The sequence below is a fragment of the Saccopteryx bilineata genome, chromosome 11 (genome assembly GCF_036850765.1).
Source record: "Saccopteryx bilineata isolate mSacBil1 chromosome 11, mSacBil1_pri_phased_curated, whole genome shotgun sequence".
NCBI classification, from domain to species: Eukaryota; Metazoa; Chordata; class Mammalia; order Chiroptera; family Emballonuridae; genus Saccopteryx; species Saccopteryx bilineata.
In genome coordinates, this window is record NC_089500.1 from 66,833,829 (window position 1) to 66,861,012 (window position 27,184).

The 27,184-nt window shown below is 42.2% G+C and overlaps 1 protein-coding gene across 2 annotated transcripts; it reads left to right on the forward strand.

The window, feature by feature from the left end:
• The first annotated feature begins 1,775 nt into the window (after positions 1-1,775).
• Positions 1,776-25,856, forward strand: AMPD1 (adenosine monophosphate deaminase 1). Of its 2 annotated transcripts, XM_066246503.1 has the most exons (16): positions 1,776-1,841; positions 3,188-3,199; positions 6,486-6,666; positions 8,065-8,230; positions 11,950-12,115; positions 15,421-15,640; positions 16,629-16,758; positions 18,439-18,633; positions 18,921-19,052; positions 19,904-20,067; positions 22,036-22,162; positions 22,342-22,505; positions 23,195-23,315; positions 24,858-25,031; positions 25,214-25,324; positions 25,677-25,856. In XM_066246503.1, the coding sequence occupies exons 1-16, from the start codon at positions 1,820-1,822 to the stop codon at positions 25,833-25,835; spliced, it is 2,244 nt and encodes a 747-aa protein (XP_066102600.1). In that variant the 5' UTR covers positions 1,776-1,819; the 3' UTR covers positions 25,836-25,856. The 2 variants fall into 2 exon arrangements, with proteins under 2 accessions (XP_066102600.1, XP_066102601.1); XM_066246504.1 differs by lacking the exon at positions 3,188-3,199 and having other exon boundaries at positions 1,783-1,841.
• Positions 25,857-27,184: the final 1,328 nt, after the last annotated feature.

The following is a 27,184-nucleotide window of genomic DNA, read 5'->3' on the forward strand; positions in this document are numbered from 1 at the left end:
AGATTATTCAGTCTATGCCTGTAATTCTGTTACAAATCTAAAGTACCAACATGTTGTTACTGTCTTGGATATAAGATGTTACAATTCATAAATTTTGCTGTGTCTTTCTTTACCTAACAGTAATTAATTATCACACATTTAACCATAACTAAGACTCGCTGTTATTGTGGGAAATGCATGAGACCCTTGGCTTTGCCGCTGACAAGTAGCACGACTTTGGGCCAGACCCTTCTCTTCCCAGAGCCCCAGTTTTCCTATCTGGGAAGCAGGAATAAAACACTACTATAATTAAAGATTATAATTAAGAGCAAATAAATAATGTCTGCAAAGTGATTTACAAACTATAAAACATTATAAAAAAGAAAGATATTCCTTTTATAATAATATATAGAGTAGGGACAATTGAGCACTGTAGGATAGCAGTTGAGTTTCCATAAGATTTGAATATTGTTTTTTTTGTGTGTGTGACAGAGACAGAGAGAGTTAGATATAGGGACAGATAGACAAGAAGGGAGAGAGATAAGAAGCATCAATTCATTGTTGCAGCACCTTAGTTGTTCATTGATTGCTTTCTCATATGTGCCTTGACCAGTGGGGCTACAGCAGACCAAGTGACCTCTTGCTCGAGCCAGTGACCTTGGGTTCAAGCTGGTGAGCCTTACTCAAACCAGATGAGCCCACACTAAAGCTGGCAACCTTGGGGTCTTGAACCTGGGTCCTTCGTGTCCCAGTCCGATGTTCTATCCACTGCGCAACTGCCTGGTCAGGCTTGAATATTCTTATTCATTAAATAAATTCTGTCAGGTGACTTTCTGCTAAGTCAAGGATATTTCTAATAAAAATGTGGGTGTGTGTGTGCATGCATGCATGTGTGTGTACAGCTTGATGAATATACCAGCATATTTGCCAACCACAGAAAGCTGTTCTGATCACTAAAATTTGAGGACCTCAACCTTCCAGAAGTGTGTGTGTATGTGTGTGTGTGTGTGTGTGTGTGTACAGCTTGATGAATATACCAGCATATTTACCAACTACAGAATTCTGTTCTCATCGCTAAAATCCCGAAGACCTCGACCTTCCAAAAGCCTGGAAGACTTCACTGCATTTCACTAGGGTGGGAAATAATCTTCAGTGGTCAACTCATTCAAGAGAACCTCACCTGTACAGAATTCCATCTGTAAGAAGATTTAGGGCAGTGGTAGTCAACCTGGTCCCTACTGCCCACTAGTGGGCATTTCAGCTTTCATGGTGGGTGGTAGTGGAGCAACCAAAGTATAAATAAAAAGATAGATTTAACTATAGTAAGTTGTCTTATAAAGATTTATTCTGCCAAACTTAGCGAAAATCCGTCATAAAGTACTTGGTAAGTAATTATTATTATATGCTTTAACTTGCTGTAACTCTGCTCTATAAATTTTATAAAGTAAAGTTACTTCCCTACTTTATAAATCACCATTACTGTGGAACCGGTGGGCGGTTAGAAAATTTTACTACTAACAGAGATACAAAAGTGGGAGGTAGGTATAAAAAGGTTGACTTCCCCTGATGTAGAGAGTATTGCAGTGCAATTCCCGGCCTATCACAGATATCTTTTCCAAAATCCCAGAGTAAAGATGAAAAGCTTCACATGTGTTTCACTGTCAATTGCCTAAAGCTATAAATAGGTCTGAAGCTCATCTCTCTCCTTTTAGCAGAGACAGGTCAGATTACAGGGGCAAAGCAAAAAAATAAAATAAAAGTCAGGGTACTTTATACAGTTGTCCCACATTCTCCTCTCTCCTTTCCACTGTGCTCTCCCAGAATCCAGGATCCAGCAACAATGCCTCTGTTGAAACTTACAGGTAGGTGTGCAAAAGTGTTTGAAGAGCACAATTCTTTTAATAGGCAACCATTTCTTTAACTATCACGTCAGCTCTGGCTGATAGTTAGGATTTATGGCAGCCTTAATATATACATTTCAGGAAGAGGCAAGACAAGGTTTTCAAGTCTTGAGGGTATTTTGTTTGTTTGTTTGTTTTTAGTTTTGGGAGGGAGGTAATTTTCTAAAGCTACCATGTGGTAGCAAACTTCATAATCCCAGTAGAAAACTGTGTAAGATATTTAATATCTATCGGCTGCTACACAAAACCTTCATGGCCACAATTCCAAGAAGGGTCCGTACAATGTCTCTAATTACAGTATTAGCTGACAAGCAGGAACATAATGGAATATTAACCCAGTCCATGTATTCTGATGGGTCACAATCCAGGTTTGTACACAGTAATTTTTAAAATAAATGGTAAGTCTTTTTTATTATAAAGGTAATACATGTTCCACATGAAATAAAAAGTAAGAAATTATACTGAAAAATAAAAGTAATAAACACTCAGAGAAATTGGGGAGTTTAGGAAAGTAGTAACAAAAAAAATTACCACAGTTACATCATCCAAAGATGCCACTTATAACACATTAGTGTTTTCCTTTTCAATCTATTTTCTTTGCAAATGTAAAGACTTTTTAAAAACACACAATTGGGATTATATTATACATGTCACTTTAAATCCTACCTACATTCTTGGTAACTTAATTATTTACCATAGTCTTCCAAACCCTTTCTAAACATCATTTTATATTAATTTTTTAACATCATTTTAAACAGCTGTATAATATTCTAAATTTCTTATCCAATTCCTTAGGTTCTTTACAATTTTTTTTGTGAGTATAAATATGCTCCGAGAATCCAATTTGCACCTGAAGGTTTCCCATGTTGTAGGATTACTTTATTAGAATAGATAGACTCTTGGCAGTGGTTGCTAGGTGTTACTCGATTGTTTACCAGACGAGCTGTTTCAGTTTGCCTGCCACCAGCATCATATAAGAGTTCCCGTTCCTCTTGATCGGGGTTTGTTTGTTGTTTGTTTTTTTATCACATTTTTACAAAGAGTACCTCTCTATGATTATAAACATAAATTTAAAGAGACATATTAGAAAGGGAAATAAAGCGAAGAGACGTATAAGGACTATTTTCCCAGGGTTTTCTAACGGCAGCAAATTGCAGGTCAGTGGGAGAAAGAGCTGTAACAACACACTCCACCCAGCCCTTTCTGTATCTGTCTACCTATTTCTATTCCAAAGCACTGGTTAGTCGCCCTTATGATTTCTGAGACTTGTTTATATATTTCATCTTGTTCTATTTTACTTCATACAGCCGAAGAAAAACGTAAGTATCTTGGACTATTTTTCCTGCCATTTGCCAAAGTATCAATTCTTAAAAGATACTATATCTCAATTCAGAAACATGGGTGTTTTTCAGCAGTGTTTACTAAACGACACCATTGAAAGCCAACAAAGCTTAACAATGACCATAAGTATCCCACAGCATAGGAAATGAACTCATGGATTTTCCGGACTGAAAAAAAAAAAAATCCATTTCTTTAAAGTGAATCTCATGGGACATTTATTTGATCATTTAAAATAAATTCATCTTCTTTAGACACAGATTGGCCTGGGAGATCTATTGAGTCTTGCTTTAGTAAACCCTCAACTCCAATGCAAAAAAGAAATAATAATAATTTGGTGAATTTTTGTGACCAGATAAAATAATAACCTGTTTTAGAGAAAACTGTAATTTTACATGTACATTGCCCTCCAGCTCAAATGGCTTGTCCTTTAGCTGCCTGGTGACGGTTGTCGGTCTGCCTCCGAGTTCCTCTATGAGATGAGGAGTGTGGGATGAGAGGCCCACAACCTGTCCCGCCTCCCACTCATAAAGCACTGCTGAGAAATAAGCATGCGTCTCTGAATCTGTTGGGTGAAGAGCAAGCATGATCTTTCTCTTCTCGGGTCTTGCACTTCCAATGTTAATAATAATCTCCAACTTCTGACTAAGACTGTGTAGTGTTTAAAGTATTTCTTATTTAATCGGGTTTTTTCTCTCACGGTTTACAGTCAATATTATTCTGTTCTTGTTTAAGCTTTGTAACAGTTCTCTGAAGTTGACATTATTATTATTAACACTCGCCTTTTATGATGATGAACGCCCAAGCTCCTGGTGATTCTGTGGTTTGCCCCAGGCCAGCCAGCTGCCATGGACCCTTCTCCTGACTCCTAGCCCAGTGTTCCTTCCACTTCGCCCTTCCGATTTCTGTCCTGCATATTCTGATGTCCTAACCTCGAGACAGTTGCATTCACATGCTCCATTCTCTCAAACATGGTGTGCTCAGAAAAGAGCTCAGGCGATTTTCTACACGACCCCGTGGGTGTCATCTGTCCTTTAGTCCATGAATTCAGGTTGTCACCAAATATTATCTATTCATCTTCTGAAATTCCAGTTTCACTCCGTCCTTCCCATAATCACCACCACTGAATTATCTTTGAAAAGCAGAGCTCTTGAATTATGAGTCAAACTTCAACTGTGGTTACATAAAGTCAAAACAACTGGTTGATTCAGTGGAAGGACGTATCAACCGTATAATTTTTGGTCATCATGGAAACCGCTTCTTGAGAGTAGAGTTTCAGCTCTTCAACTGTCTATAGTGGATTAGGAAGTACAACCCTAGTAGAAACAATAATGTTTAAGAATATAAAACAGACAGACGTGTGCAGTCCCAGATAATAAATGCTGGTTCTGGAAGAGCCAGATCTCAAGCAAGCTGGGTTTGGCTCCTCGGCATCCAATTCATACTGTCCTCCAGAGACCTCCAACATCACACCACTGTCCTCATCCTCATCTTCCTCATCATCATAACCAACTGGCCTGCTACCATTTGCCCTTCATGATGCATGGAGCCTCTCCTAACTTCTGCTTGCCATACCTGCTTGAGGCGCATGTGCCTGCTTGTGCTGCTTGGGGAGATACGATACAGCTTCTTGGGACCTGCTGGCAGCGAGGCGGGAGGCATTCTCAGGCCATCAAAAGTACCAACTCAATGTTTGGTTTGTTCCTTCATGGACCGTGGTGCTTGCCAAAGAACTACTCATTGCACCCAAAGGTGCTTTTCAGTTTCAGAAAGTGCTTGAGTTTTAATGGAACAAATAGATGCATGAAGTTCAGCCAACAGAGTGGGCTTCCTGTTATTTGGCTGTGACAAGCCACATTTTGAAAACTGGCTGACTGACTGTTAGTGCTGGTGATGTTATGAATCGATTACTGTCATTGCCGATGTGTGCTTCAGCCTATACTAAGTCATAAGTCAGATCATTTATCATTTCCTTAATAGCCCAAAGCTAACCCAAAATACCAAATAGCTGTCTGACAAGGCTACCAAATTACATCATTCAGTTTACTCTGGTGCTTCACTTTCCTCAAAGCATCTCCACGTACATGAACTCACTGCGCATCACGACAGCCTTGTGAGAGAGGTTCGGTAGGCATTCGTAGTCTCACTTCACAGATAAGGCAGAGAAGGTGAAGGACTTAGCGAGTGCAGAGCACAGACTTGAACACATTACTCTTAAGTAAGAATTGCGAATGTGGCATTTCGGAGACCGGCGTTGATGTTGATGGGGCGGGAGTGGGGGGATCTTCCTCTTTGCATGCACTTTGCTTTTCGTCATGTGAAGAACGTTTCTTATCTTCTACTGTTGCTCCAAATAACTGTTTACCATTTTCATTATTTGCTACCTTTGCTTTTCCGGAATAAAAAAACAAGAGACATTTAGAAGTATTAGAGGTAACGACTCATCGGGTGGGAACGATTGGTTATCTAGAAGATACAGTAGAATGCTTGATGGCCATCACCACCCTTTCGTATATCCTAAGAGTCTTGGAGTTGTTCATTGCTGAGCTAAAGGTCACCTTTTCCACCCATTTTAAGATTAAAGCATGTTAAAAGTCAAAATGGTTTTCTAAGGCTCACTCATTATCGGAGGCCACATGTCCACAAAAATGGGACTCCCACCACTAGAGAGTAAATTTCAGTGGTACCCTTCCCCCCTACACTAGCATATCTCCAAGTTGTCAGTCTTTGAAGAAGAATAAAAGGAAGTTGTGATGTGTGATAGAAACAATATGAAGAAAACAATGTTTTCTCCTATGAAGAAGAAAGTCCCTAAAGTATACATTTTCCCCAGAAGTACTTAGATTACTGGTTCTCTTTAGGAAGAAAAACTCCAAGGACCGAGAACCCTATATACATCTTCAAAACCACCCAAAACAGTCCGCTGTGCTACATGGTTGCTATGATATCAAACTTAGCCCTGCCAGATAAGATGATCTTACATTAAGAGCTAGCTAGTCCGACAAGAGCCCAAACCCATCCTTGGACCCCCCTGAAATGTGTTGTAAGAATCTGACCTGTGTTTCTGAAAATGGATTTCCAAGCCACCCACAAAAGCCACTAAAAGAGAGAGTAGGCATCGACTCCCGTCATGTATCTGCGACACTGGTCAGACAGCAGGGCACCATGCACCTAGGGCAGTGCTCAGCACGGTGCCTACACATAGCAGAAGCTCTTGGATGACTTGTGGGAAAGGGCTTGAATACTAACATGGAACACCTCTTTTAGAACTTGATGATGCAATGCGTAGCTTTGCTGAAAAAGTGTTTGCCTCTGAAGTCAAAGATGAGGGAGGCCGTCATGAGATTTCCCCCTTTGATGTGGACGAGATCTGCCCGATCTCCCACCTTGAGATGCAAGCACACATATTCCAGCTGGAGTCTCAGTCCACCTCCACAGTAAGCAAAAGGTAAGTGCTACAAGCACAATACTTTGTACATTGAAACACAGGAAGGGGGATTGTCAGGATAGATGGTTCAATGTGTCTGAATGATGGTTCAACTCAGAGCAAGACCTCTGCCAGAAAATTGTAACTTCTCCCCCATTATATACTCTAGGGCAAGATAACACTGACTAAAAAGGAAGAAAACAGTGGCCCTCCTACCCTCATTTACAGCCCCCTTTAGTTGAAGCCTCCTTATCCACCCAAGCAAGAGGACCTGAGCTACTATGTAATTGTTCCAAAGCAAAGTGAGCTGATAGCTGCTGTGTATACACTCACCCTACGCCTGGTGGGTACAGGAACTGGAACTTGGGAGCCTCATCTTCAAACTCTGCCCTTCGCCAGCTCAGTGTTCCGCTACCCCCAGCTGGCCGGACCTCCTTCAGGCCCTCTGCCTCCATGCCCTGCCCATCTTCTGCCTTTGATGCAGAATTACTGCGCGCCCCCAACCACCTTCATAGCTCTCTCTCCACAAATCTGTTCACTTTTCCTTATTTGAACTACACTACTACTCAGGGTCTGACACGATTTCATCCCCAGACCTACACTGATCACTTACCTGGCACCCCTTCCTCATAGCCATCATCCCACCCAGCTTCATGGGGAAAAGGTCATTCTGCTGTCTTTTTTTTTTTTTTTAACTTTATTTACTCATTTTAGAGAGTCAGAGAGAAGGAGGGAGGAGCAAGAAGCATCAACTTCCATATATGCCTTGACCAGGCAAACCCAGGGTTTCAAACCTGTGACCTTAGTGTTCCAGGTCGAGGGTTTATCCACTGCGCCACCACAGGTCAGGCTCTCTTGGTTTCATGTCTTTAAGGAAAGAACAACGATCCACTTCCTTTGGCATCCCTCATAGGACCCAAAATCAGGCTTGGGTCAGGGTTAAACTCAGTAAGTACTTGTTGATTTAAAGAAGTAATATTGATCAGCAACTTACAAGTTTCAGTTATTGTGTGAGGAATTTTATATACATGAAGTCTTACAGAAATCCTATAAGGTAGGCATTATTACACCAGTTTTTGCAGATGGGGAGACAGAAGTTTAGAGAATTTCAGGAATATACACAAAATGGCACAGGTAGTAACTGACATGGCCTGTGCTCACAGCAGTCCCCATACTGCCTGTTCTGCTCGGAGTGGACACCTGTGGAGAACAATGTCATGCTGAAGGCCTTCTGGTATATTCCCCAAGGCCCACTGCGCCAGGAAGAAGGGGACACTGTCATGTGATATCTCCTCCCACAGTGTTGGATCATACCCACATTTTAATTTTCACTTTCAGTCCTCAAAATGAAATTGTATAGTGAAACATCAATTCATCACAATGATAAATCCTTTTATTTTTCTTCATTTCCAAATCCAGAAAAAAGCGTTTCTTTGGACGGAAGACAATTAATCTGTCCATTCCACAAAGTGAGACATCTTCCACCAAAATGTCTCACATTGATGAATACATCTCTTCTTCTCCAACCTACCAGACCGTGCCCGATTTTCAGAGAGTGCAGATCACCGGGGATTACGCCTCTGGGGTGAGTGACTCCCCACAGCTCTCCACACCTTCTGGGAAGGCACTCTGCTTGATTGTTTCAGCTTCTTCCCTTCTCCCCCCCCCTTTTTTTTTGTATTTTTCTGAAGTTGGAAATGGGGAGGCAGTCAGACAGACTCCCGCATGTGCCCGACGGGGATCCACCCGGCATGCCCACCAGGGGGTGATGCTCTGCCCATCTGGAGCGTTGCTCTGTTACAACCAGAGCCACTATAGTGTCTGAGGCAGAGGCCATAGAGCCATCCCCAGTGCCCGGGGCCAACTTTGCTCCAATGGAGCCCTGGTTGCGGGAGGGGAAGAGAGAGACAGAGAGGAAGGAGAGGGGGAGGGGTGGAGAAGCAGACGGGCACCTGTCCTGTGTGCCCTGGCCGGGAATCGAATCTGGGACTCCCGCACGCCAGGCCGACGCTCTACCACTGAGCCAACGGCCAGGGCCATTCTTATCCCTTTTTTTAAATTGAATTTATTGGGGTGACACTGGTTAATAAAAATTATACAGTTTTCAGGTGACAATTCTACAGTACATCATCTGTCTTTGTAGATGATGTGTGTTCTCCACCGTCAAGTATCCTCTCCACAACCATCTGTTCCCCTCTCCACCCTCTCCTTCCTTTTGAGGAAGGGGTTAGCTCACCTGCCCTTTGTTATATGTTATTTATTGCATTTCATCAACACCAATATGCCATGACTTATATTTCTGTCTGGCTTTCATCACCCTGCATAATCTCTCCTCCTTTGTCTCATTGCTTGTATGTGGGCAATATGCAATAGAATGTGGTGTGTGTGTTACAGAATACAGTGGGCAGATTTGGGCCAAAGTACCCAAGAGAGCAGCTCGTGGGCTCATCTCACTGACAGCATCTCAGAGCAGGAAAAGAAGCCTCCAGGAGGCTCAGGGAGTTCCTGGGGAAAGACGGACCCAGGCCAGGCCAAGACTAGAGAGAGAGGCTGCAGGCAGCGTAAACCAATACAAGAAAACAGATCGGGAGAAAGAAGGGGGAAGGGAAAAGAGGAGTGGAGAGATCAGAAAAAAAACAGGAAGATGAGAGAGAGGTGAGAAAATTGTCATGGAGCGTTTTCACCAACTGTCCTCTCCAGTTTCACTGCAGTCGCTTACATAATACAGTATTCCCTGGAACAGACTCCCGGATGCCGCAGGGACAGTAAACTCATGTCACAAACAACTTGACCTGCCTGTTGTACCCGGAACAGTTGGTTAGTTAATAAATCTTCACCACATGGACTTGCAGAATCAGCATCGTATTGGTGAAACTGCTTAACCATCGGTCTGTGCTCCAAATATAGTGTTCGTTCGTGACAAGTCCTAAGCCCCTTTCTCATGTAACTGACCCACTTAGGGTTAGTCCTCAGATACTTAAAAGTGACAGAGCAGAATAATGAGCAGAGTTTGGAGAACTGTAAAGTTAAAAAACGAACAAACAAAAAAACCCAGCATCAGCCTTGGCCAGATAGCTTGTGTGGTTAGACCAGGGGTCCCCAAACTATGGCCCGCAGGCCGCATGCGGCCCCCTGAGGCCATTTATCTGGCCCCCCCACCGCACTTCCGGAAGGGGCACCTCTTTCATTGGTGGTCAGTGAGAGGAGCATAGTTCCCATTGAAATACTGGTCAGTTTGTTGATTTAAATTTACTTGTTCTTTATTTTAAATATTGTATTTGTTCTCGTTTTGTTTTTTTACTTTAAAATAAGATATGTGCAGTGTGCATAGGATTTGTTCATGGTTTTTTTTTTATAATCCGGCCCTCCAACAGTCTGAGGGACAGTGAACTGGCCCCCTGTGTAAAAAATTTGAGGACCCCTGGGTTAGAGCATTATCCCAGTGTGCAAAAGTTAGGAGTTCAATCCCCAATCAGGACACATATAGAAACAAACGGATGTTTCTGTTACTGTTCTCCTTTTTTTTCTAAAAAAAAAAAAAGACATTAAAATAAGGAGACAAACTTGATACCTCTGTGCTTGGTAGACATGAAAACAGGAACAAAAGGAAGGAAGACAGGAGGAGGACAAGGCTCACAGGAGTCAGGGAGAGGCCGCTCCTCCTCTGGGGGCTGGAGGGCACCTGACACCTTGGCCTGGAGTCTTTGAAGAACCAAGCGTGTTGCTCTACCTGTTGGATGAACGTGGCTGAGCTGCTGAGCAACACTCCACCTGGACATAGTCTGTGCCCAAGTCAGTCTTCACCCTGTTAATTGAACAAAGAGGTAAAGGGGAATCAGGGATGCGTTCTCAAGGCTGCTGACACCTGATAACCACTGATTCAGTTCGATCAGTTCGTACTAAGCTCCTACTCTGAGCTAGGCATCGTGTGCTGAGTGCTGAGGACACGAAGGGGAATAAGATCTAGCTCTTGCCCTTCAGGAGCTGAAAGATGGTGGCCCATTAGATGGCAAAACAAGCAGGCCAGCGGGAGCAGGCCTACAGACCTAGCTCCTATGCTGGACTCCCTCGCCCAGGGCAGCAGGTCTTTAAAAAGAGTTCAGCTGATTAGAATCACTATCTGGACCTCAAACCACTGGGAACAAGCTTACACCAGTCTCAGAAAGTGTTTTGATTCTGATGATGAGCATTCAGTGATTTCAATAACTGCTTGGGCCCGCTGAGCCCTGCCAGGAGTCAGGGATGGAGCAGGGGAAATCGGCCACTCTAGGAAACATCCAGTAGTTCCAAGACAGTCTTACTCTAGAAACCATCTACTTTTAGCCACTGATAAAGTTCTCTTTAAAACCATCCAAAAGAACGATTCTCACAGGATGATGTTCGGACCTATTTAAAACTATGGAGGCAGGGCATGCATGCTTTGGTTTGAGGGATGCATGATGTCCTACTCATCCCAAAATATCTCCCTCACTGCAGCACGTGGCTTGAATTCTCAAATCAGAGTCACATTGTCTTTAAGTTGATATATTGCCTTCACATGCCCATATTTAAAATGTTCATGGCCCTAATTGGTGGCTCAGAGGATAGAGCGTTGGACAAACATATAGATATCCTGGGTTTAATACCTGGTCAGGGCACACAAGAGAAGCAACCAACTGTTTCTCCCCCTGCCCCCTCTCCCTTATCTCCTTCTTCCCCTCCCACAGCCAGTGACTCAATTGGTTCTAGTGTTGACTCCAGGCACTGAGGATAGCTTGGTTAATTCGAGCATCGGCCCCAGACAGGAGTTGCCGGGGGGATCCCTGTAGGGGCATATGCAAGAATCTATCTCACTATCTCCCTTCTTCTCACTTGGAAAAGTACCAAAAAAATGTTCATCTGTTATCAGGAAGGAAAGGAGGAAGGAAGGAAGGAAGGAAGGAAGGAAGGAAGGAAGGAAGGAAGGAAGGAAAGAAGGGAGAAAAGAAAGAAGGAAGAAAAGATTTTCCATATTAGAATAGGATCTTTTAATCATATTTGCTAATCACTGCTATTTAGGAAAAAAAAGCACAGGACAGTAAAGAAAGACTCATCCAACAGGTAAGTTTTTGTAGAAATGGGTGTGGGTGTTTTGTAGAAATGGGTGAAGAGTGAGAAAAGGTTCAGGACCTACTCCTGGAGGGAGACCCAGGGCCCAAGTCAATTAGGGAGCAGCAGGTGGAGCTCAGCAACACCCAGGACAGCTGGGAAGTGCCAACAACAAGCTTTACCCATGTCTCGGATTTTCACAGGAGTGATTCTGATACCCTGAAATGTTCTTGGCAGGTTACAGTTGAAGATTTTGAAATGGTTTGTAAGGGTCTGTATCGGGCACTGTGCATCCGGGAGAAATACATGCAGAAGTCCTTTCAGAGGTTCCCTAAAACCCCTTCCAAGTATTTGCGGATCATTGAGGGTGAGGCTTGGGTAGCAAATGAGAACTTCTATCCAGGTAAGTAACTTTCTTCTATAATGTATGGAATATATCTTTAAGTTTAACAACTAAGTATTAAATATGCCCCTAGGTTATAAATAATATCAGCCCTGGCTGGGTAGTTCATTTGGGTGAAGCATCATCCTCATAGTACAGGGTTGCGGGTTCAATCCACAGTCAGGACACATACAAGAATCAACCAGGAAATGCATAAATAAGTGGAGAAACAAATCAGTGTTCCTTTCTCTCTCTCTCTCATATTAATCAATAAATAAAATTTTAAAAATCTATAAAAGAATATATATTATAGTCACCTTTGGCTCCATTCTCTCTCCTGCCCATGTGTCCAATTACCTGACTCAGTCTGTACAGTATCTCTCAAAACCTCTTTCTCTTCAGCATTTCCCAAAACCTAATTTAAGCCTCTTCTCTCCTTGTTTAAATGATTGCAATAGTTGTTCTAACTACTCGGTGAAAACCTAATCTCACTCCCTTTGGTGCATCCTCACTTTGATTGCAGTTATTAAAAGAGAGATCTGAGCACATTCTTCTCCTGACAAAAACCTTTAACTGCTCCTCGTTAACTGCAAAATTGAGTTCCGTTTTTAGCCTAGTATTCAAGGCTACCACCATGTGGCCTCCTAACTACGTTTAAAGTGCCTATTAATTTTTCGACTTGCACACTCAACATATTTATAAACTCAGCTCCTTTATTCCACCTTTGAACTCTGTTCTTATTGAAGTACAGTGTGTCCGTAAAGTCATGGCGCACTTTTGACCGGTCACAGGAAAGCAACAAAAGACGATAGAAATGTGAAATCTGCACCGAATAATAGGAAAACCCTCCCAGTTTCATACCTATTCAGTGCAGTTTGATGTGGGCTCACACACAGATTTTTTAGGGCTCCTTAGGTAGCTATCCTGTATAGCCTCTACAGACTCGTCACTGACTGATGGCCTACCAGAACGGGGTTTCTCCACCAAACTGCCGGTTTCCTTCAACTGCTTATCCCACCGAGGAATGTTATTCCTATGTGGTAGTGCTTCGTTATAAACGCGCCGATATTCACGTTGCACTTTGGTCACGAATTCGAATATAGCGAGCCACAGAACACACTGAACTTTCCTCTGTACCGCCCACATCTCTACTGGCATGGCCGTGGGCTACTCCGCTGTATACACAGTGTTACGTCATCATCTGCGCATGTGCACATGCTGCCACATCATCCTACAGAAACTGGGAGGGTTTTCCTTTTATTTGGTGCAGATTTCACATTTCTATCGTCTTTTGTTGCTTTCCTGTGACCGGTCAAAAGTGCACCATGACTTTACGGACACACTGTATTTCTTGTCTTCCATTTCAGCGCTTTCCTGACGCTGTACTATTGCCATGCTGTTCCCTTTGCCTACACTGCCCTTCCCAACACTTTTTCCCTGTATCTCCAGATCCCCACATCCAACCTCCTGCTTCATGATGCAGCCCAAATACCATCATTACCCGCCTTCCTCTGACTTTTGATAAAAGTAAACGACATGATTTAACTTTCCACAGTACTTTACATAGATCACATTTTACTTTCTGCCTTGTATAAAGTCAAGAACATATCTTTAAGCAAACACATTTTAATAATTTCACAGATTTCTATTGTGTAACTATATCATAATTTATTCAACCAATTTCTACATTTAGACATTTAAAGTTCTGACTTTTAAAACCTATTTCCAACAACGCTATAATAAACATCTTTATATAAACATCTTTATATCTTTAGGGTTATACTTCTGGAATTGAAATTTCAGAGGAGGCAAATATTTAAGGTGTTTGAATTTTCAAATTCCTATATTGTCAAAGCTTTCCAGTTCTACAACTTCCTCTCTGTAATTCTTTTTAATATTAAAACCATATTAAACATGTGTCCAGTTTGGTGACTCATACAATTGGTTTACCTAGCTTCTAAAATATTGACATTTAGGATGTTTGACCTGCCCTTCTTTCTCCTATGTTACACTTTATCTCTCTCCTATGTTTAGGATAAGGAAGATTAATATTTCATGTAGCAACATGCCGTTTCACTTCTCTCCTGTTCTCTATTACCCAGTTTTGAATAGAAGAATGTGGAAACATTTTCTACCTTTTCTCTCGGTCTGGCGTCTTAGTCGTCAGCTGTAAACAGGAGACTTTCTGATGTTGGGCACATACTTGTTGAAAGCAAAAGGATGAGTGCTTCCAAGACTGTGACAGTGTAGACTCTGTTCCTGGCTCACTTAGGTTAAAACAGTGAGAAAAAGGGAGTCCTTCGCCCATATAATCCCTTCTTACTCCCTTTAGCAGAAACTGTATGTGGGAATAATTACAATAAGAACTATAATTCTTACTATAAAAATGTATTTTATATTCCCATTTATGTTAAAACCACTCTAGATGGAGCACAAAATTTTTTTTAGCGCAGTGTGATTATTCTGTGATACTGTAAGGGTGTGTGTATACATGTCATTATACATTTGTCAAAACCCATAGAATGTACACCACCAAGTGTGAACCCCAATATAAATTATAGATTTTGAGTGATAATGCAATGTCAGGGTAGGTTTATTGATTGTAACAAATGTACCACTCTGGTAGAGAATGCTAATAGGATCTGTGTACATTGGTGATGGGGAGTAGGGGTACATGAGCAATCTGTACTTGGTGCTTAATTTTGCTGTGAACCTAAAACTGCTGTAATAATTAAGTTCATTAAAAAATAATGATTTGCCCCAGGTGCTGAGGATAGCTCAGTTGGTTCAAGCATCAGCTCCAGACGGAGGTTGCCAGGTGGATCCCAGTTGGGGCCCATGTGGGAGTCTGTCTCACTCTCTCCTCTCCTCTCACTTAAAAAAAAAAAAAAGACTATATTAAGACTGATAGATGAGGTTGGTTTAAATAACAAAATAATCCAAATGCTACTTTTCAAATATAGTTTTACTTTTATTTCTATGCAATTATCTCATAAGCTAATAAAATACTCCAAACAGAAGGAAGCCTTTGATAGCCAACTTTAGTAAATAATTAAAATTATTTGTAACATATCAATTATGTAAACAATACTTGAAGATTAGTCTTACACTAGATAAAATATTATAGCTATTTTATACTACTAATTCAGTCACTTTTAAAAAATAATGTAAAAATAAACTTTAGCTTAGCTCTAGATAATGACAACTTATGATGTACAGTGTTCCAAATGAATGAGATTTTACAGTATTTCATATTTTGGTTATTTTTATGTGGTCACTTATCCCATGTGCTGATATATTACTCTGTGTTTTATTGAAATCAAAAGTCTTTACCCCTCCTGTGAAGAAAGGAGAAGACCCCTTCCGAACAGATGACCTCCCAGAAAACCTGGGTTATCACCTCAAAATGAAGGATGGTGTCGTTTACATCTACCCTAATGAAGAAGCAGCCAGCAAAGATGAGCCCAAGCCACTTCCTTACCCCAATCTGGACTCCTTCTTAGACGATATGAATTTTTTACTTGCTTTGATTGCCCAAGGACCTGTGTAAGTGTCTAGTGAGACTTAACCTTTTACTTCGGCTCTTGATAGCAAAAATAAGTATTTTTAAGTGCTTATGATGTTTAAATGCTATGTTAAACCTTCCATGTACATGATTTCTTTTACTCCTCACAATTGTTCTATGAAGTGGGTTTTTTTTTTGTATTTTTCTGAAGTTGGAAACGGGGAGACAGTCAGACAGACTCCCGCATGCACCCGACCCATATCCACCGGCATGCCCACCAGGGGGTGATGCTCTGCCCATCTGGGGCATTGCTCTGTTGCAACCAGAGCCATTCTAGCTCCTGAGGCAAAGGCCATGGAGCCATCCTCAGCGCCTGGGCCAACTTTGCTCCAATGGAGCCTCGCTGCGGGAGGGGAAGAGAGAGACAGAGAGGAAGGAGAGGGGGAGGGGTGGAGAAGCAGATGGGCGCTTCTCCTGAGTGCCCTGGCTGGGAATCGAACCCGGGACTCCTGCATGCCAGGCCGACGCTCTACCACTGAGCCAATCGGCCAGGGCTATGAAGTGGGTATTTTTATCATTCCAGTTTTATAAGCTAAGACTTTGATGACTATGTAATTTGCCCAAAGTCACACAGTTGACGAAGCCAGGACTCAAGCCCAAAGCTGCCAACTCCAAAGCCAGGGCCCTTCACCTTCAGCCTCACTATCTCCTCTGACTTTTTCATTTTTATTTAATTTTATTATTTTTTCATTAGATTTATTGGGGTGGTGACATTGGTTAATAAAATTATATAGATCTCAGGGGTACAATTCTATAATCCCCTGATTTTTAAATGCCTTCCCACCTCCTCCCTTATTATTATATCCAATGTTGAAGAAAAGATTAAGCCCTGGGAACCCAGAGTAAACTGAAACGTTTGTTCTAATAATTGTTTCCTGTAGTTGTTAAGGGCCGTGATGGTTTTGAAATTGTGACTGTTTTCCTTAGATGTCTGGAATTTTTAGAATCATATGATTTACTTTTTCACAGTAAGACCTACACCCACCGGCGCCTGAAGTTCCTCTCCTCCAAGTTCCAGGTCCACGAGATGCTCAACGAGATGGATGAGTTAAAGGAGCTCAAGAACAACGCCCACCGGGACTTTTATAACTGCAGGAAGGTAACCATTTCGCTGCTCAGAGGTCGGTCCTGGGAGAAAACTTTAACCCAGTTAGTCTTTCTGGAGCAGGACAAGAAAGATAATGTTTTTTTAATTATTGTAAGATTTCTGCAGATTCAGTGGAATTTAGTGAAAGCAGACCAATTATGTCTAAAAAGTTAAAAGCCACTTGTATGAGTTCCATATAGAAAGGTTTACCCCATTCTTTTTTTTTTTATTTTTTTTATTTATTTATTTTTAATTTTTATTCACTTTAGAGAGGAGAGAGTGAGAGAGAGAAAGAGAGGGAAAGGGGGGAGGAGCAAGAAGCATCAACTCCCATATGTGCCTTGACCAGGAAAGTGCAGGGTTTTGAACCAGCAACCTCAGCGTTCCAGGTTGACGCTTTATCCACTGCGCCACCACAGGTCAGGCCAGGTTTACCCCATTCTTGCCATAAAAACGTCCAATCCTCAACAACAAAAATAACAAAAGCAAATAAAACCTCAAAACCCTCTATTCTAGGATTTGAAAGATCTTTATTCTAGTCCTTTTTTTCTGCTTCCTGACTGTAAGATATGGGAGGAAGTGATTAAATATTTCTGAGTTTCATATTTCTCATTTGGAAATTGTATCTGCTCATTCTAGCTCACAAAAGGATTGTGGATATCCAATGAGCTAATGATTGTGGAAAACTCATCAGCTAGAAACACTTCCAAGATGTGTCTGATCATTTAAGCAGTTGCAAGGAAGTGAGGATAGGAAAGAGATTTGGGACCAATTCCTAGCTCAGCTGCCTGTATATATAACCTTGGGCAAAAATCTATCAAAATTTCATCTCATAAAATTGTAAATTATAAAAATATTGAACTGACCCTGGCTGGTGGCTCAGTGGATAGAGCATTGGCCTGGTGTATAGATATCCTAGTTTCAATTCCTGGTCAGGGCACACAGGAGAAATGACCATCTACTTCTCCCCACCCTTTCTCTCCCCCTTACCCTCCCACAGCCAGTGGCTCACTTGGTTTGAGCATGGCCCAGGCACTGAGGATGGCTCTTTCTGAGCATGACAGCCTCAAACACTAAAAATGGTTTGGTACTCAAGCATTGGCCCCAGATGGGGATGCCAGGTGGATCTCGGTTGTAGCACATGTAGGGGCCTGCCTTACCATCTCCACTCCACTAAAATATTTCAAAGTAAATATGAAGCGATAAAATATCCCCTAATTTTTGTGAGCAGTATATATATATTAAACTCATCCATGTTGTCACTCTTCCATGGCTTCATAATTTCAATTCTTTCTCCCTTTGGGGCTATAAACTGTGGTAGCTACTTCACTTCCAAATGTGTCTCAGGGATAGAGAATGGTCCCCAAGAATTCTGTGTGGACCAAGTGTAAACTGCAAGTAAGCTGAATGTACAGTTATCCAAGAAAAGCAGACATTATTATTGCACCCAGGCTAACCTTTCATATCCTTACAAGGACACAAAAAGGTGCCATAAGTTTTTTGTTTGGTTGAATTTTGTTGTTGTTTTGATCTTTATTTTTTTGTTGGGCCTTTTCCACTAGCTGTCAGGTCCCAGCCTTGTTACTTAGTCCTTTCTCCCACCACAGAGGGATTTGCAGGCACCAGAGCCTCTAACAGAGCAATATAACTAGGGCTGACTGTTCGCTTTTCTTTCTCTGAACGTACGCACAGGTGGACACCCATATCCATGCAGCTGCTTGCATGAACCAGAAGCACCTTCTGCGCTTTATTAAGAAATCCTACCAAGTTGATGCTGAAAGAGTGGTCTATAGCACCAAGGAGAAAAATCTGACCCTAAAGGAACTTTTTGCTAAATTAAAAATGCATCCCTACGACCTGACTGTTGATTCTTTGGATGTTCACGCTGTAGGTTGAAAAGATAATGACAGTTTCACTCAAACACTCAGAAACCCATGTGCCTTTCTACTACGGAACCTCCCTTCTCAGAGCCATGTTGGCTTCCCATGCTGACTAAAGTCACTACAGACAATTTTGAAGTTCATTCATTTGACAACTGCCCCAGATTCCGTTCTAAGAGCCCAGCCCTTTCCCTTGCTGTCAGGCCCCTGTTCCTTATGACCGCTGCCTACCTTTCTGTGTCTGGGCAGCTTTGGTAATGATATACGTACTTGTGTTCCTGTTTCCTGATTCAGGGACGCCAAACCTTCCAGCGTTTTGATAAATTCAATGACAAATACAATCCTGTAGGTGCAAGTGAGCTACGGGACCTCTACCTGAAGACAGACAATTACATTGATGGGGAATATTTTGCCACTATCATTAAGGTGAGGAGGAACCACCGGATCTAGGGCACCTGGCCTGGTTCTTGAGGAAGGGGAGGAAGAAAGAGAGGAGTGAAAGGAAGGAGAGAAAGAAAAGCAGGAAGGGAAGGAGAGAGGAAGCATGCTATCCTTAGGACCAAGCACTGCACAAATAAATACAAGAATTTCTTCTGAAATGTCCACTGTCCTGATTTTTAAAGCCCTTTGTTCCTAGGATAGAGGAAAAAAAAAGTGTGGGTCTGGGATTAAGGATCTGGCTCTCTCAGGCTTTTGGAGCTGTAAATTCAGGAAGAGTTGGGATGGAAATCACCCTCAGCTTCACGATGCCTGAGCATGAGGAAGCAGGAGTTACCCGTGGTGTTGGGAGCTGTGTGTTCTGGGAGGTAGGGGGCATATGAAAAGCTGGATTTCTTTTGCAGGTGTCTTGGATATCCCATTATGCTTAGTCTGACTTTTTCACGCTCTAGACTTCATTGTCCTATCCGTCGTTTACCGTCACTAAATTCCCCTCAACTCAGTTCTCTTAGGTCTTAGCCTTGATAATCTTTTTTAATGTTTTATTTTTTTTATTTTAGAGAGAGGAAAGGAGAGAAAAAGAGGGAGACAGGAACATCTGTTCCTGTATGTCCCCTGATTAGGGATTGACCCATTAACCTCTGCAATTTGTGATGCGCTCCAACCAACCGAGCCATCTGGCCAGGGATTAACCTTGACAGTTTTCCACTGACTTCCTCTAACATTTCTTCCCTTCTTCTAAGTCCCTAGACCCTATCTCCTGTCCCTAGACCCCAAAGGCTGAACCCTGATTTACTTGTCGGAATTCCTGGCTTCCGACTCCTCTCTTGGCTTTGCAGGAAGTAGGTGCAGACCTCGTGGAGGCCAAGTACCAGCATGCTGAGCCCCGCCTGTCAATCTACGGCCGTAGTCCTGACGAGTGGAGCAAACTCTCCACCTGGTTCGTCCGCAACCGCATCTACTGCCCCAACATGACATGGATGATCCAGGTCCCCAGGATCTAGTATGTATCTGACCATCAGAATCCTGAAGCCTCACCTCCTCTACACGAACAAGAAACATGCAGCATATCTAGACAGAAATCAGCTTCGTTAAACAGCCCTCAGTACTGGGTGCTGCGTCATGGGTGCCGGGTTTTGTTCACTCTGGGTTCAGCACTCCTGACCATAGACAGAAGTTAAAATGATCATTTCAGTTCAGTTTTCTAAACAGAAGGTTTTTTTGTTTTAAAACACAAGACTTTTTGTTTTAAAACACATGCCACTGATCAGGCAGTGGCATGATAGAGCATCAGACTGGGATGCAGAGGACCCAGGTTCAAAACCCCGAGGTTGCCGGCTTGAGCATGGGTTTACCAGCTTGAGCGCAGGTTAGCTGGCTTGAGCATGGGTTCATAGACAGGGTCCTGTGGTCGCTGGCTTGAGCCCAAAGGTCGCTAGCTTGAAGCCCAAAGTTGCTGGTTGAGCACTGCTATTAGCCCCCTGGTCAAGGCACATATGAGAAAGCAATCAATGAACAACTAAGGTCTCACAATGAAGACTTGATGCTTCTCATCTCTCTCCCTTCCTGTCTGTCTGTCCCTATCCATCCCTCTCTCTATTGCAAAAACAAACAAACAAACAACACACACACACATACACACACACCACTAGACTTTAGATTACAAAATAACTTACTGAGAATGATGGAAATTTAGCTAGGATAAGAACTATATACATTTTACTATACATTTTTTTCTCCTGTCCTTCCCCTCTGTGTCCAGTTCATTCTTCCCCATTCTTATCTGTCCTGGAATGTAGCTTCCTTGTGTCAGAACCACTGCCACTGTCTGCTGATTGTCTCATCAGCGAGGGATCAAGTTCTCCATAATCAATGAGTGTTTATCACCACCTGCTAATTACTCATGGCCCCCAGAAATGTTCAGTGTCACTGAGCATCTATCTAATTTAAGTGTTTATATCTTTTCTGGCCACCTACCTTTATGTTCTATGTGCTCTGTGACAATGCAAGATTTTTATCCTGTCTCTTTAGCCAAAAAAATAACATTTTGGCCAGAATAATACTTTCCATCTAATATCATTAAGACAGAGAGGCAGTAGGTGTGATGGTTGGAGCATGGACTCTTGGACCCAGACTGGCTATACTTGAATCCCGGCCTTACCACTTACTAGCTGTGTGACCTTGGGCAAGTTACATGACCTCTCTGTGCCTTGTCTTTGTTGTTGTTTTTAGAGATAGAGGTTTTTTTAAAGATTTTATTTATTGATTTTAGAGAGAGGAGAGAGAGAAAGGTGAGGGAGCAGGAAGCATCGATTCATAGTATTGTAGTTGCTTCTCATATGTGCCTTGACTGGTCCAGCCTGGGGTTTCAAACCTGCGACCTCAGCATTCCAGGTCAACACTCTATCCACTGCACCACCACAGGTCAGGCAGTGTCTTGGTTTTATCATCTTTAAAATGGGGTAATAACAGTACTTACTGATCAAGTTGTTATGAGGATTAAATTAGCCAATAGTCTGGCCAGTTAGAACAAAGGCAGGCACATATTGAGTGATATTCTCAGAGCTTGTTAGATTGCCCCTGGCTAGAGCACATCAGAGTGTTTCGTGTTAACCGTGCCACGCTCACCATCTTGTATGCCCCAAACATAAATAACTGAACCCTTTATGTTGTAGTCTCCATACTCCTCTTTCCCTCCCTGGATTTAGCTGTAAAGCTTTACTTTTCCTACGACCCGAGGATTTGCAGAAGAGATGGGGGCACATGGTTCAGCATGAAATTGATACTTTCTATGCCCATCCCCAACTGAATCCCTCTTTATGGGTAACCAAGGAGGTATACCAGGACAGACCTAGGATGGACATACTGGGTCTTACCCTGAACATGGCATTTGGTCCTCTTGTCTCATACTGGGGCTATCAGCCCTAAAAACCTTCCTGTCCTCCTAAAGTCTCTTCAATTTTGCCTCTAGTGATGTGTTTCGAGCTAAGAATTTCCTTCCACACTTTGGAAAGATGCTGGAAAATATTTTCATGCCAATATTTGAGGCCACCATCAACCCCCAAGCCCACCAAGACCTCAGTATCTTCCTCAAGCATGTAAGCACGGCCCTGTTGGCTTTCATCTTGCTGCCCGGTAACCAGCCCACCTCCCTGGCTGGAATTCGCCCTTGGTGCTTATCTCTAACGCTGGGTCCTTGCTGCTGGAAGCGGAAAGTTTGAGGGCCGGGACCCTGCAGTCAGACTGAACCTATTGTGTGGTTCACTTTTCCTGACAGATTACTGGCTTTGACAGTGTGGATGATGAGTCCAAACACAGTGGCCACATGTTCTCCTCCAAGAGCCCCAAGCCCCAGGAGTGGGCCACGGGAAGTAACCCATCTTACACTTACTATGCCTACTACATGTATGCAAACATCGTGGTGCTCAACAGCCTGAGAAAGTAAGTAGACAGGACCTGGAGCAGGGAGAACCTATTTGACACAACTTGCCCCTCATACATGGGTACCATAGGTGGGCAAGGGCCTGCACTGCATTGCTGAGATGCTTCCAGCGGGCCCAAATCAGAAATTTTTTTCCCTTGACTTTTTCTTCAGTGTCTTTGTATTTATTTGGGGACAAGAATGGACATTTTGGAGCCTTCAGTAACACTCATAATTCTTGCTCTTTCGAAGTTTATGGTAATTTACAGTAATCACTGTGCAATCTATTATAAAACTCCAGACATTTCCCCCTTTATGACAGATCTAAGTAAGACTAAATAGAGGAATGTTATTATGGGGCTTTCTGGAAACATTTCCCCCCTTAAAGTATGAGTAGGAGAAATGAGGACATGGTGATGTTGGTGTACTTCCTGTTGAAATTGCAGATGTTTCTGTTCAAGTAATCAAATCCTCACTTTCCTCTATACCCTCACATCCTCTGCTGCCTCTTTTTCAAAAGTATGTGTTTAGGAAGAATTAAGATTATGATTTGGAACTGCTGGTTTTGCTGAATCCTTTGTATGCCCCATGTTGACACCCTTCCAGAGAGTTCATTTTTCTACCAAATTTTCTTGTAAATCACCCAGAATTGTTGCCAGGTCCTAGTCAACCACCTGTATGTCCTACAACAATAGTTCTGTTTCCCTAGGGAGCGAGGCATGAACACGTTTCTGTTCCGACCTCACTGTGGGGAAGCTGGAGCGCTCACCCATCTCATGACAGCGTTCATGACAGCAGACAACATTTCTCATGGGCTGAATTTAAAAAAGGTGAGTCAGAGGCTCTCTTCTGAATAGTAAGTTTTTTAGGTAAGCAAACAAAATTGAAACAGACTCATAGATACAGAGAGCAGACTGGTGGTAGTCAGAGGGGAGAGGGGTTGTGGGACTGGGTGAAACAGGTATAAGGATTAAGCAGTACAAGTCGGTACTCCCAAAATAGTCCCAGGGAAGTAAAGTACTGCATAGGGAATAGAGTCAATAAGAAAGTAATAACTAACTATGGTGCCAGATGGGCACTGAAAATCCTGGGAGGAATACTTTGGAAGGCATATGATTGTCTAACCACTATGCTGTATACCTGAAACTAATATAAAATAATATTGAGTGTAAACTCTAATTAAAAATAAAAATTTTAGGCCCTGGCCAGTTGGCCTAGTGGTAGAGCGTCGGCCTGGCGTGCAGAAGTCCCGGGTTTGATTCCCGGCCAGGGTACACAGGAGAAGCGCCCATCTGCTTCTCCACCCCTCCTCCTCTCCTTCCTCTCTGTCTCTCTCTTCCCCTCCCGCAGCGAGGCTCCATTGGAGCAAAGATGGCCCGGGCTCTGGGGATGGCTCCTTGGCCTCTGCCCCAGGCGCTAGAGTGGCTCTGGTCGGGACAGAGCGATGCCCCGGAGGGGCAGAGCATCGCCCCCTGGTGGGCAGAGCATCGCCCCCTGGTGGGCGTGCCGGGTGGATCCCAGTCAGGCGCATGCGGGAGTCTGTCCGACTGTCTCTCCCCGTTTCCAGCTTCAGAAAAATAATTTTAAAAAATTAAATAAATAAAAAAATAAATAAAAATTTTAGCCTCACCTGTGGTGGCGCAGTGGATGGAGCGTTAACCTGGAACACTGAGGTTGCCAGTTCAAAACCCTGCACTTGCCTGGTCAAGGCACATGTGGGAGTTGATGCTTCCTGCTCCTCCCCCCTCCCCTCTCTCTCTCTCTCTCTCTCCTCTCTAAAATGAATAAATAAATAAAAAAAATTTTAAATAGTAACTTTTCATTTGAGCTAGTCACAAGCCATTATCAACACTATCAAATTAAAGTTGAAAAAAAAGATTCTGGAGATTATTTAGTGCAGTTCATTTCACAAAGGTCCAGAGAGGTAAAGCAACTTCCTCAAGATTACCGTGCTAGTTGGTGGCAGAGAGCAGTTACTGCAGATCGCCTGACTTCCATTTTAGGACTCCCACTAAGGATAATTGAGAGGTGGCTTGGCTCATCTTAAGCTAGTTTTGGCCAGATTTCTTGTTATAGCATGTTTTTAAAATGCCTCTCATGAGAGTCAGACTTCCTTGACTTTTTAGGTGAAGCCTTTTGCCAAAGACAGACCATCTAATTCAGTGCTTCTGAAAATTGATGAACCCAAAGCATTGTATTCTGAATAGTACTTACGCTTAAAAACTATTTTTTTTTTCACTTAGGGATTTAAAGAATAGGTGATAATTTGTTGAAAGCTAAAACCTGAGGTAGACCATGGGGTTTTAACATTTCTCATTTGTATCCTTTTTCCCATATCCTTAAATCATTTTCTTTTTCCTTTTGCTTTTCAGAGTCCTGTGTTACAGTACTTGTTTTTCCTAGCTCAGATTCCGATCGCTATGTCGCCATTAAGTAACAACAGCTTATTTCTAGAATATGCCAAGAACCCTTTTTTAGATTTTCTCCAGAAAGGGCTAGTGATCTCCCTGTCTACAGATGACCCAATGCAATTCCACTTCACCAAGGTAGGCATATGGAATAGCAAGCAACACAAGCATACTTTGCTGGGCTGCTGTTTCCCACCCAGAATGTAAAAGTCAAATCAGGTTATTTCACCGTTCTTCTTGTGCAAGATGCTGTTCTTTTAATGCACTTCTTTTCCCTTCTGTCCCACTTTCTTTTTGCCTCATTTAATACATAACCCAAGGAGCCCCTAATGGAAGAATACGCCATTGCTGCCCAAGTCTTCAAGCTGAGTACTTGTGACATGTGTGAAGTGGCAAGGAACAGCGTTCTGCAATGTGGACTTTCTCACGAGGTAGACCTGTCTTTTCCTTGTTGCCCTTCTGAGTTTAGATCTGGCCACTTGAACACTGAAAAACGAGTTGGGGATACATGTGGGGAAAATAATATTCTGCAAATCACATGCAGTTGCTATGGACAGGGACTAGACAAAAATTATTCTGTTTCTCCAGCCCTGCTTTTTGGGCAAGGGATACAAAATGCACTGTGTCTCAGCAGACCACACCCACTGAGGCACTAGATAGGTGTTTTTAATGGTTTGTTTCCTTTTGCCAATGGCTAACATAAGGAAGGAATCTATGTGGAGGATATAATTATTGTCTCTATCAGGGTAAAAAGAAAAAACAATTATTCTGCTTACTTTACAGGAGAAAGCAAGGTTCCTGGGCAACAATTACCTTGAAGAAGGCCCTAGTGGAAATGATATCCGGAGGACAAATGTAGCCCAAATCCGCATGGCTTATCGCTATGAAACCTGGTGTTATGAACTTAATTTAATTGCTGAAGGCCTTAAATCAGGAGACTAAAATAAATAAACCAAATAATAATGTGGGTGAGGTTTTCATTGTAGCATGTGAATAATAATAGTTGCCAGTTATTGAATAAGCCAAGAATTGTATTAGCTATTGTTCCATTGACATCATTTCATTTAACTCTTTTCACAACTTTATAAAGTAAGTATGATTATCTCTCTATTGGAGAAGATAGGTAACCTGAAGCAAGTGACATTCATAACCTGCACAAGAATACACCTAAGTGAGTGGTAGCAGTGGGGATCTAAGTTTGTCTGTTTCCAGAATCTTCATGACTTTCAGGCAAAACAGTTATCAAGGCGGGGAAAAAATACAAGCAATGACTTGTTACTGAGAGAACATAGGCTTTTGGTTTACAGAATGAAACTTGCTGAAGGCACTTAAAAGTGCTTTTGACAGGATGTAACTGAAGAGTGGCTTTCTTAGGCAAAAAAACAACAGGTATAACTATAGATAATCTGTACTTACAAATTTTTATCCTTAGAATTTATCTTACAAAAGGATTCTTAGCTTTAAGGCAGGGGTCGGGATCCTTTTTGGCTGAGAGAGCCATGAACACCACATATTTTAAAATGTAATTCTGTGAGAGCCATACAATAACCCATGTACATTATGTATTATTCAATAAAAATTTGGTGTTGTCCCAGAGGACAGCTGTGATTGGCTCCAGCCACCCGCAACCATGAACATGAGCAGTAGGAAATGAATGGATTGTAATACATGAGAATGTTTTATATTTTTAACGTTATTATTTTTTTTATTAAAGATTGTCTGCGAGCCAGATGCAGCCATCAAAAGAGCCACATCTGGCTTGCGAGCCATAGGTTCCCGACCCCTGCTTTAAGGGTTTAATTGACAGTAAAGTTATAGTCAGTTGTAGTTGTACATTTTAATTGATTTTACTTTATTAAAATAAAATATAATGTAACTTTCTAGAAATTGCCTGTTACTCAAGCTCAGATTGAATTCCAATTAGCCAGCCTCTACTTATGTACATACAATTGTGTTGCCATCTAGTGGTTGGGCTGATATTTCATTCAAATTACTCAAGAAATAATTACTGATCAAATATCTAAAGTGTCAGGTATGCATGACCTGTGGTGGTGCAGTGGATAAAGCATGGACCTGGAATGCTAATGTTGCTGGTTCAAAACCCCAGGCTTACCCGGTCAAGGCACATACAAGAAGTAACTACTACAAGTTGATGCTTTTCACTCCTCCCTCACCCCTTTTCTCTCTCTCTCTCTCCTCTCTTTAATAAATCAGTAAGTAAAAGAAAATAAAAGTATCAGGTACTATTCTAGACAGCAAAGGTATAAAGAATAAGATACTCTCACGCAGTT